This window comes from Clinocottus analis, unplaced genomic scaffold, assembly GCF_023055335.1.
Source record: "Clinocottus analis isolate CAN_PGR_092001 unplaced genomic scaffold, fCliAna1.0.p SCAF_4, whole genome shotgun sequence".
Taxonomy (NCBI): Eukaryota; Metazoa; Chordata; class Actinopteri; order Perciformes; family Cottidae; genus Clinocottus; species Clinocottus analis.
In genome coordinates, this window is record NW_027176153.1 from 17,150,623 (window position 1) to 17,163,047 (window position 12,425).

The following is a 12,425-nucleotide window of genomic DNA, read 5'->3' on the forward strand; positions in this document are numbered from 1 at the left end:
GAAGACGGCCCCTTAACAGTATAATTAAAAGTTTACAATGACGCAGGAAAGAATAGGCAGGAGCATCTTACGTCCAAACCACTTGTTTATTACATTTTATACTTAAAAAAATAAAAAGAACATACCGGAGGACATGTTTTTTCTGTTTAACAGTCACCCACAGAGAAATGTCGAAAATAAAAAGATCACGGCAGCTTGGAGCATCATCTGAGATTTATTTAATTTTAGAGGAAAAGCTCGGATATTTTCATATTCTCGGGTCAATAGACTCAATCTGAGAGGCCGAGAGCAGCCGTTTAAAAGACAACAAATTGTTGCTTTGCTTGGAAAAGTAGACAAAAGTATAGCGATAAAAGCATTTAACCCGATCCAATGTGACCATATATCTCAAAATATCAATTTGAATATTTTCAGTGTGAAAGTTTCACACATTGCGGTGATTTTCTGTTTTCTTTAAATCAATAACAACTCCAAACTGAAGGCAGTAAAGTGTTTGCGTTCATGTCAGCAGGGCACATTTTGCCAGTGGAAGAGATCCATAAACTCCAGTAACTTGGCTCTTGAATTGCAGTTGTCCTCCATGGACTCTGATCCAAAGTCAAAGGGAATAATGAGTGGGCCGATTAATTTAGCTGCACAGTCAACGTGCATGCTGTGTGTCCTGCGTTGCCTTACCGTTGGTTATACTTCCTTTCATAACATTGTTATAGTCCTACGTCACCAGTCTAGTGTAGCAACGTTTGTCCTTTTGGGAAAACCTGAATATAATGGATGACGAATTCATATGTTGCACAATTTAAGCCGATCATGTACGCCTCTTTTAATAATCCTGTGGCCAGCAGACTCGTTTAGCCACTTTTATTGAATAAGAAAAGGAGGTACAAAAATGATACAATCCTTGTGAAAAGATGTTCTGTGTAATCGCACACTACAGTGTAAAATATCCTGGGAGATCCTTGTAAATATAAAACGATGATTAGATTTGTTGGGTTGCTTTTTAACCTCTTCACACCACATGTGGGCAACGTCGAAAACGTATACTATTCTTTCCTAATCAAGATTGATACTGTTCGTAACAGTGCCATTCATAATATTTCCTCATTCTAGGATTCACATTTTTAAATAACCAGTATGTTCAATCGTTTCTAATATGTATAGTAATTCTCGTTTAATTAGAACAAGAACAATACATAATGATAACATTTTAATAAGTGTATTAATACAAATCGTGCCTGTTAAATATATAAAAAATAACAATAACACTCTAAAATGCATGTTTCTGCAGTTTGTGCACTGCCGGTTTAAGGAGCTGTAGCTGTGGAGCTAGCCTACCAGCAGCCCATAAACATAAACACACACAGCACATATCTCTCTAATTGTCATAAGCCAGCGAGCAGGAATCTGTTCCTGGTTTTCTTAGTGCGCCTGTGGTGTTTGAAAATTATTCGTTTGAACCTTCTCGATCTTACCTAAAGCCAACCACTCCTACACATCCAACTCTTCCAAATTGATATATGACAATATCTACTTTCGATCACGTGTCTGCGGGGCGACTTAGACGGATTGCGCGTCATCTCGCCTTCCCAAATTTTCTCCTTCTGCTGCAGCTCGTATCCAAAACATCTATCTATAGTTCGGAGTACGAGAGAGAGAGAGAAAGATGTTTAACTCGGTGAATCTGGGCAACTTCTGCTCCCAGACGCGCAAAGACCGGACATCCGAGTTTGGGGACAGGACAGGCTGCGCGTCCAACATCTACCTCCCCAGCTGCACCTACTACGTCCCCGAGTTTTCTGCCGTCTCCTCGTTTCTTCCACAGGCCCCGTCCCGGCAAATCAGCTACCCTTATTCCACAAATCTGTCTCAAGTGCAGCCGGTACGGGAAGTTTCATACGGCTTGGACCCTGCTAGTAAATGGCACCACAGAAGCAATTATGCATCGTGCTACTCGGGAGAGGATCTGGTGCATAGGGACTGTCTTCCACCATCCACCATGACAGAAATGCTTATGAAGAACGAGAGTGTGTACAGCCACCACCACCACCATCACACCCATCCTGGATCCAATCACCCCTCCACAGGTTTTTACTCCGGCGTGGGGAAAAACAGCGTCCTTCCGCAAGGTTTCGACCGCTTTTTCGAGACTGCATACTGCAGCAGCACGGACAATCAGTCAGACAGTTGTTTACAAAAGGGCGAGGGGGGGAAGCTGGAAAGCGAGTCCCCGGAGCAGCAGCAGCAGCAGCAGCAGCCCATAGCCTCCGTACCCGGAGCTCCGGAGCCGGAGAAAGACCCAGAAGATGAGGGGGAACATACAAATTCAGGCTCGTGCACTTCTTCCTCCGCAACCACCAAGGACGGCACCGCCAACAAGAGCAGCCACTCGAGTAGGTACACCGAAGCTGTAAAATGGGGGAAGGTTAAGGGGACTAGCCCGGTGTTTTGTCGGTCAGATTTTATGTGGAGTTTTATAAGCATTCAAAGGATTTTATTATAACCCTACAAAGCTCTTTCTTGCAACGAGAAGAATTTTTACGATGGGAAAGCGCTTTGAAAAAAAGGGGATGTTATACACAGACGCTTCTATGGTGAGAGTCTGTGAAATGTTTAAGAGAGAGAGAGCTATTGTGACAAATGTTAACTTTGATCATGAACTTGCGTTGGGCATTTTAAGGGATTTTCTCGTCGGGCTGTCGAGAGTAAAAACCAATTGGGCAGAACATTGCTTTTGGCGTCTTGTGAATTTTCTTTTAGCACCGAGTTTGCCCGCAAAAAGACATGCTGTTTAGAGTATTACACACTTTACGGTTAAAAGCGTCCCTATCTATCTAGATATCACGATGTGTAGGTTATAGGTATCTATGCATCTAATGACAGATTAGAACCATTTCCTCCATTAACAAGTAGACAGTGAATGAATCAGTGTTTGGCTTGGTCCATCTTTATGAAAAGAATGCATAGGTCTGCAATTTATGCTATTTCCTCAGTAGCTATTCTGAAAAAAGGGGGAGTCTAAATCCTAAATCTCATTTTGCATCACCTCTCTAATTGATTTGATTTGAATACAAGCTGTCAGTACTGATAACTTGAATGACCAGCATTAAGTAAAGTGATGTTTGATATTAAAGTGCCTAAATTGATATAATCGCAGTACATATGTCCTACTGGTGTTTAGCCTCATGCACATAACATTAGCTCAGCCAGGCTGCAGATACAAGCTAACTGAGGATACCCCTGTTCCTCACAGAAAACAATAAAAAAAAATCTATTTCCCCAGTCACCTGTTTGATAAGAAGTTATAGGGCCACAGAGGTCTCACAGGCCGCTGCAGACTTGAGCGATACATTTCAAGTCACTGCCAAAAGATTGTGCAAATTGTTAGTTTAGCTCCAGAGGAATGTGACGCACATAATGTGGTTAGATACTTTTGTTGTTGTATTTTTATAACAGATAAACACGTACTTAGAGACAGTAAGTTGATATTATTTCCTCCATGTGATTCAGATATTTAACACGTTTTATGGAGAGTTGAACTGATAGCCTCGGCCACTTTGCCTGATGAATGTTGATTGAAATGTTATCATTACTAAGGTCACTGAAACTGAATTATCAGCATCTGGTCTCGTGGTCACCTCAGCACTAGCCTTGTTGTTGTCTCTTTAAAAATATATATATATATATATTATTATTAATGTCAATACATGTGACGTTGTTTCAATTTCCCGTGAAACTGAATTTATTTTATTTTTGATTTTGTTTTTCTTCAGCCACTCCTCGCACACGGAAGAAGAGGTGCCCATATTCCAAGTTTCAGATTCGGGAGCTGGAGCGGGAATTCTTCTTTAACGTTTACATCAACAAAGAGAAAAGGCTTCAGCTCTCGCGAATGTTAAACCTCACCGACCGCCAGGTTAAGATTTGGTTTCAGAATAGAAGAATGAAAGAGAAGAAGCTGAGCAGAGATCGCCTGCAGTACTTCTCTGGGAACCCCCTCTTGTGAGCAGGAGCATGTGTCACCAGCTTGGTCAGTGACATTAAGGCCTACTCTTATCCCATTGAATTGTAATCGTGGGCAGAAGCATTTTCTAAAGGAGCCCATGTCGCCCACGGTGCAACGTTAAAGTGGACAGTAGGAATAATAGGCCTGCATGGGATAATGTCGCCATTTTCTTATTGCCCCACGGGCGGCGGTGAATTTCTTGCTGGTCCCCAGTAAGGCCTACATGGTTAGAATAATCATTTATACCTATGCTGTTCTTGAATATGTCTCTCTATTTATCACAACTCTCCATTGTGTTCATTCTATATTGTTCATATAGACATATTTGTTGTTAAAATAGGCTATCAAATGTAACAGACCGTTTGAATCATCCTTATTGCGCAGACAACGTTTAGCTCTTTCCCGTCCCTCTGGTCTATGTATATAGTATATCTTGATCTAATTATTTCTCGACCAGAGCATGGACAAAGCAAGGCAAATCTCTTGGCTATATTTTTCGCCATTAAGAACTGTGACGTCCAATCTGTGAAAGTATACCCCCTGAGTAGCCTATGCCATGTGCATTCGTCACTGTAAATAATATGTTGAATTTCCTTTACCCTACCCCTGCTGCTATCTTTCAGTACACTGCCCATACAACTTCAACAGCTTTAACGCCAACTCTCGTTAAATTATTTGCTTAAAAAAAAACACGATGGTGCTTTGGATTCCAGAGAGTATGAACAGATTGTTGGCCTGTGTATCGTTAATATAATACATATGAAATAAACAGAAACATATAGGCAAAACTCAACGACTTTGTGCTTTTTCTGCCACCATTATCACAATTACCATAACTGATATGCATATTCTTGACAGCTGCAACGTCTAGTGCTTTTGCTGGAATTAGCAACCGCTTATAAATATGTGTGTGTGTGTATAACCCAGAACTGTTGGCCTGTTAAAACGCGCACACTTTTAACTTGTTAACAGCCAGTTCAGGCTGATACACACGTGGTGGATTTGGTAGCGCTTGTGAAACTGAGGAATAGTGACGGCGGGGCTACACTTGTCAGATTTTCGGCTATTTTAAGGTTACGCCACTCCAAAAGATCATGTTTAAATTTTAGCAAGCGTGTTAAACGAAGATAGAGCCCAGATCTTAGAAATGTAGAGAAAGAGAGTGGAATGATAACCTCTTTTAGTGCCCACTAAATGGAATCGCACTCTTGTAGTCTAGACACTGTCATAAAGACAGAGGCACTAAATAGCTATTTTTTTCTCTTAATTGCACCGTCTGTTCGGGGAATGGCGTTCACTTCCGCAGTAAATAGTAAACAAGCAAGACTGGATGTCCGAAAGGGGCGAAACAAAGTTGCCAAGAGGTTTCGACATGAACTCGGTCTGTGTGTAACGTCAACCCAAACCCCAACCCCCTCTGCACACAGGCGACATGTCCACCTCTCTTCTAAACTCAATACCCTGGAAAACCTCAGAAAGTTTTTTTTCCAGATATTTTTGTGGAGATTTTAGTCACTACTTCTACCTTTTTTTTTTCTTTTTTTTTTTTTAAGATCAGGCCTGTGAACGACTTTGTGGAATATTCATTATAATGTTTTGCTGCTCCCATTCAGCGAAGCTTTTTAATAGTCTATTTGTCTGAGCTGACCCCAAACCTCAGCCTATTTCAACACATCAGTTATTAATACATTATTTTTGACTAATGGGCCACATGAGTTATAGCAAGAGATAGCTAGAGGAAAAGACATTATAATTGGCACTTTTTTTCAACGCGCGCGCGTGTGTGTGTGTGTGTGTGTGTGTGTGTGTGTGTGTGTGTGTGTGTTTGTGTGTATTGAGCGGTAAGCCTGTACGTGTATTTTGAATGTGTGTTCCAGAACATATGTGCATGATGATTGCACGTGTGCATTAACTACAATTTATAATTAAATGTAGTCTTTGAACTTCAATAATGTCAAGGCCCTCACCTTTAACCCGGTGCAATAAAGTGGAATCAAGGAGACACTTTAGCCCGGAAATGTGTGCAGCGGCGGAATGGGCCAATGAGAGTGAGTGGGAACAGAAAATGGAATGTGTAAAGAGACCAACTTTGACCCCTCGCATTAAACTACGGCAGGTAACTTTGCCAGCTTTAGCACGCCCAGTAAATACACTTTATTGTGCTTGTTAAATGTATACATGTTCACGCATGAGGCGTTTTCAACCCTGTTGGAATAAACTGTAGACCTCTATTTGGATTCTCTAACGTAAAAACAACAACATGTTGGTGTGTGGCTGTCGCAGTGTGTGGTTCTGAAAGTGCAAACATGGCGGTGTGTGCGTGGGTGTGTTGAGTTTGAGTCAGTCCAGCCTCTGATTCCTGACTAATGTGAGTCCTGCTCAGACTGCTGTGCATCAAAAAGGAGTTTTACTGCAGTTTAGTGCTATAGGTTCTGTATTTACTCCTCAGTGTTTATTTCATGTGACTGTCTGTTTGGTTAATTTCGGAATTATGGATTTTGTCCGAATTATAGTCATTTACCACAAAGAAAAGGGAACGAAAAACACACTTTTTATTGAGTGTATTATCAACCTGGCAGGTATTTACTTCACAGCCATTTAGATCATTCTCAATCTGCATATGCCAGTGTAATATTTGACAAAAGAAAGGCGACACACACGAGCGGAGATCAAGGCTATCGGAGCTCCTCTCTCGCCACACCCACCAACCTTGGCCCATGGGACGGTGACGTGCGTAATTTGTAGGTTTTCCAACACACAACGTCACTAACGGAGCGAGCTGCGCTGCAGAGGCTTCTGCAAATGTTGTCTATCAACCACACGGGGGCCAGGAGGCTACCGGCCTCCGCACTATTTTGTTTCCTCAACGGGATCTTGAAAACGTTTCCTGAGATGGATGCCTCGGTGACATCAGAGTAGTATTATTAGTCCGCATAGGCTGCGTCCTCTTTGTGATGCGTGTGGCAGAAGTACAGTCTGCTGTGCTGGAATGCAGCTCCTGCCATGTGTCAGCCATGGCCTGGGTGTTGTGGTGGAGGAAAATGGCGGTGTGTTTTATGTAGATGAGGAAAGCCAGGAGGAAGAGAATATAGACTGGTGCCATAACAATGTGGAAGGGGAATTGATTAATTCAGCTCCATAAAATCTGAGGAATTGTTTGAAATATTCTCATTTTTCGATCCGATGCGGGGAATTATCAATAACACTGGGTTTTAAACAAGGCTATAAAGAATTAATATTTGCTTCTGAGTCCACGGGAGAGTTTATATACATGGAAGTGTGAGTGTATTATACTGAATAGTGAAATTGTGAGATAATTCCCATGGGCCCACAAATAACTAAGATTGTAAAGCGACATAAGGAATTACAGATGGATGTATTTACACGAAAAGAATATTGGCAATAATATTAACAGTTCTGAAAAATATATGCCTGAACATAAAAAGAACCTGAAAAAACCCAAAACCCATTATATATTTAAAAAAGGCTGCAAAGGTCGAGACCAAATATATTTCCAAATATTGTGTTGCAGGTATAAGGAAACTAGATATATACAGTTTGTTTTAATAATGATGTAAATGTGGGAGTATTCCTCTTTCTCCACATATATAATCACGGGGTTATAGGCTATTGAATGGTGTTATATTACAGTGTAGCACTCACATCTCAGCACCTTTCCTCTTCTATATGGAGTCATAAAACAGTTCGACGCTGTAAAACGAACTCCTGCTATTGCTGCAACCAAATAACTCTCAACACGCTTGAATTTACATTAGTGCATGTGTACGGTGCTATTAATTTATCGTCGCCACCAAGTTTGTCGTGACAGTTATTTATAGAAAGTTTTAAGTCAGATATGGAGGCTGCTGTGTATTTGAAGTGGTCGTCAGGAGCAATAATGTAATAGTTCTATCGCTGTACTTTGATGGCGGTTACCTCTCTGGGTTTTAATTAAGAACTTACATGATTCTGGCTCCATAAATTTGCTGTTGCGCACAGAGTGGACAGCAGCATGCAGGAAGACACAAAGCAGAACCTCCTCCCGTCCAACTGGAAAGATATTTCAAAGTGGCTGCCAGGAGCAAATTAGTTGTGTCGCCCCAGTGGCTCCTGATTAGTCCAATAAGGAAACCGGTTACTGTGCCTTCTGTCCCGCAGCATCCAGCATCCCTTACCTGTGTGCAATATACGAACAGCTTCTGGGTTTGAGCTCAATTGGACGAGAATTTAGTGGCGAAAGTTTAGACAAGTGCAAAGACCGTGTCAAATACATGTGCGTGCGTGCGTGTGTGTGTGTGTGCGTGTGTGTGTGTGTGTGTGCGTGTGTGTGTGTGTTTTGTATTCGTGTTTAGCCCAGTGGACACGTTGGCGAACGTGAACTGTATTCAAAGCGTAATGCCCTTAGCTGACATTAGTTTTTTTTTTTTTAAGTGATTAAAAAAACGGCCCATCTCCCAAATTAAGTACATTACTGAAACCAAACCAAACTCTTCATTTCTGAATCGCCGTTTTGTTCTTAGTTCTCATGCGATACAAATGTAGGCATAATAAGCCCATTCAACTGTATTGGGCGTTCTGTATTTGCCAATATCTCGGGTCTGGAGCATCAAAACAAATTAGTTTCTCAGTAACTGTTTGCTTCAAAGTCTCATATGGACACGCACAACGCAGCGTGCATATTGCACAACATGTGATGGTTGCAGTTTCAGATGTTGCATGATGTGCAATCTGAATGCTCATTCACCACCGACAGTCGTGTCTAATCACCAACCCGTGCCTATGGCGTCATAGTGCATATTTACACACATTGTATGCGTCTCTTTTGAGGTGGAATAATTGTTTAGAGCTTCGCTTCTTGAGAAGTTGTAATTAGTTTTTATGTGCATGTTTTTTTTTGTGCTGGTCTGAGTTGGAGGCTAGGTGTGAATGTGTCATAAAGCAGTTTTTTTTGCGTGTGTCAGCGGTGTGAGTTTGTGAGGTAAGCAACATTAGGTGTGGTTATTAATGTGTACATGAGGCTGAACGTGTGTAGATTAAATAAAGATGGGTTGTGGAAAGATTCTTAATACTCCTTTATTCCACGATTTCCCTGTTTTGTGGTGAAAAACGTCATTCAAAATGTAAAATGATCATGAACTATAAACCCTTTACCTTAAAGCGGACAATTCATAGTTCATGTTATGAGATTTATAAGGATTTCATGAGATGTTCTCCACACTCGTAAGACCACGTTATCCGTCCCTGTATCCTCAAATTCATATAAACATCACAAAACCAGAAGAGGCACGTCTGTCATCTCGAGCTGTGATTGGTCCTTTTTTATTTCATAAATGTGGGGGAATGTTGGGAATGTATAGTGAAGACAAAGAAGCTGTTCAGTGGTTATTTGTATTTATTTCATCTTTTACTCACATTCAGTGTATCACGTGCAAATGCATGTCCTGCCTCATCTGGAAACATCACTGTACACATGCAAAATAAATATTCAAAGACACACATTTCTAATGGAGCCTATCTTGTGCCCTTGCCTTTGAAAATGAGTCTGAACTGAAAACACAGACGACCAGGCATGCTGGCACAAACCAAACTAGAGGACGCAGCACACCCGCAGAGCTGTGGCGAATCATCTCAACTAAAGCATTTTAAACTGGCTCAGGGCTTGTTTTATATAATCTGTTAGTAATCCCATCTAAAATGCTGACGAGACATTTTGGAACAGCTCTAAAACCTTTAGCACATGGTGGTCTGTAGCATTTTGCATTACTGCAGCTAGCTGGACATTGTGTGTCCATTTTTGGAAATGAGCAATTATATAAATCACACAACTGGACAAAATACATAATAAGTTCTACAAGTTTCCCGTTTTTTTTAAATATAAAAAACGGTGTTTTCAACCTGTAATGCGAATAGGGACCCATACGGGTTTGCAGTAGGTATGCCATCTGTGGGTTTGTTAGGCACGGATTGGATGTCTTAATGCGCACTACTGAAGCAGAGAAAACTAACGCAGGCCTGCACAAAACAAGACGCCGCACGGAGCGAAGACAACAAACAGGGCGTTTTCACTTGATTCCGTGGTGAGATTAAACATGTGGGCTAAAGTTGATAAGAAACTAATTCACACACAAAGAAACCCATAATTACACTGCCTGCAGATAACATATGGAACATTTAGTCTCTATCCAGTTGGTATGAGACAACACATTGACGTCAATGTTCTCTTGTGTTATATTTTAGATTTTTTCAATGTCGTACGGCGAGCACACCTACTCAATTATATTTATGTTTCTTATATCTTATATCTTATATCATTGCTGGTTTGGGCTGCAGTAGATGTTGTTGCTACTGCCTTTATATATATATATATATATATATATATATATATATATATATATATATATATATATATATATATATATATATATATGTATATGTGTGTGTGTGTGTGTGTGTGTGTGTGTGTGTGTGTGTGTGTGTGTGTGTGTGTGTGTGTGTATATTACGCTTTCATCTGACCAAGACACATTTTAACAAATCATTTGAAGGAGAGGGAAATTGAGACTAATTCAATTTGTTTTTCATAAGAGATAGTCACACTTAATTCTTCTGGCCCACAGGCTGATCATTAAAACATTAACTCAAAAGAAACAGTAAGATACCATTTTAGATATCATGTCGAAAGCACCTGTGAAGCAACAAGAAACTTCCTGAAAACGGGATGGAGTGTAACAATAGCTCAGGTATGCAATGAATTATTTATTAGGCTGTAAGATGTTTTGTGACGGAGGGATGAGAGAAACATTACGCTTGACGTTGGTTTTCCAATTGCAGCACAATATAATACATTTAATATAATACATATAATATAATACATATCCGAATAGGCCTTCCAATAGCGACACATTCCTTCGTCAAGTTAATATTTATGTTGCTAATTTCAACTAGTCAGGAACTAGTTTAACAGTCTAGCGCAGCTTTATGGGTGAGCCCAGGTTAAGAGGCTAATTGGTCTAATAAGATCTAATATCTTGGCTTTTACAATAATTGTGGTACAATTCGGCTGGAGTGTTAAAATCATTTCTAAAAATGCAAATGTAAATCTCAGATTTAAAACGATAGACTTGGTGCGTAATTAATGTAATTACATTTTTTGTAATTAATGTATAAAATGTGTTTTTGCATTTCCGAAGACATTACACAGTCTTAAGTTTACCAGGTCCAATGCACGAGCGAATGCTTTTATTTCTGTGCTATTTCACAACGTCAAAGGGTAAAACCTCGTCTGCAAATGACGATTTTTTAAAAATTATTATTTACAATTGTGTAAAAAGTTTGCATCTCTCTGCAGATTCCCTGATGGACAACACACCAGCTTACCTTACTAAATCGGTGGTAACAAGAAATCAAATCGACGAAAACAAACAAAAATAACAAAAATAAAATGCACTCTTTCTCACCGCCACTGCTCCACAGCGCTGGCGCCAGGACGAAAAGGAAATCATAAACTTCATTATTTTTTCCTTCAAACATCTGTAGTTCTGAACTGAAACCGCATTGAAATACTCAAAAGCCACGTATAAGCGCTTTAAAAAACGCTGCTGCAGCCGCCGCCCTTTGTTCCCCTGGTGCGGGCCTGCTGTCCTAACCAGCCTTTGGCCGCTAGGTGGCGCTCCTGCTCCACCAAAAACCCTCCAGCTTCCCCAACTTGACCGCGCTGACGTCACGTTAGTCTGGAGCATCAAGTCCACTTCCACGCCGCTATTGGTCTGAAAATCACATGACATGTCTCCCGGCATCCATAATTATGTTACTGATATTTTTGCGCCCCCTCCAAAAGATGTCAGCATCCTACTGTCCCGATTGTCCTGGAGAAATCCCGTAGTTCAGAGCAGTGCAACTCAACCAATCGATTACTCTTGTCGCCAAATGCAGAAATGGCATGTCCGAATAATATAGCGCCCGGTAAATTCCTGGTGGACTCTTTAATGGGAGGATCATCTTCCTTTAGGGGTGAGGGTTATTCCAGCAACCCCGGGATGTACATCCACACAGCTGCAGAGTACGGATACTCTGTGATGAGAAACATTGGAAAGGTAGGACCAGTTCCACTCTCCAAAAGAGACGAGCTTCCTCCGGGCGGTGTCCCGCTCAGCGGCTTCCAGGATGCGCCCTACCTGTCGGCCACATGGACCCCGGGCTCCAAAACCAGCAGGGACGAACAACCTGTTGCCCAGTGTTTACAACCCTGCTTGTTTCCAGCGGGCAACGTCAAAGAGGAGGCGTTTTGTTGCCTCTATCAGGATGACAGCAATAAGGGGAAGCAGACAACAGAGTCGGCCACTTACATCCGGCTCGGGGACAATAGCTGCCGGCCGGAGCTGTCCGCCTCGTCCAGCGGGTGTTTCCAGGTGTACGACGGAGAGAGG

At 41.3% G+C, this 12,425-nt stretch overlaps 2 protein-coding genes across 2 annotated transcripts in view; both read left to right on the top strand.

Annotated features, from left to right (window-relative positions):
- Window positions 1–1,514: 1,514 nt before the first annotated feature.
- Window positions 1,515–4,769, top strand: hoxc11a (homeobox C11a). Its single transcript, XM_068597506.1, is given in 3 exon segments — window positions 1,515–1,643; window positions 1,646–2,387; window positions 3,768–4,769. Coding segments are annotated over 3 exon segments (1,104 nt in total). The 3' UTR covers window positions 4,001–4,769.
- Window positions 4,770–11,933: 7,164 nt separating this feature from the next.
- Window positions 11,934–12,425, top strand: part of hoxc10a (homeobox C10a) — a 3,065-nt gene continuing 2,573 nt past the window's right edge. Inside the window, exon 1 of the mRNA XM_068597507.1 lies at window positions 11,934–12,425. This exon is cut by the window's right edge and continues 178 nt beyond it. Within this exon, the coding sequence (XP_068453608.1) occupies window positions 11,934–12,425 (492 nt within the window).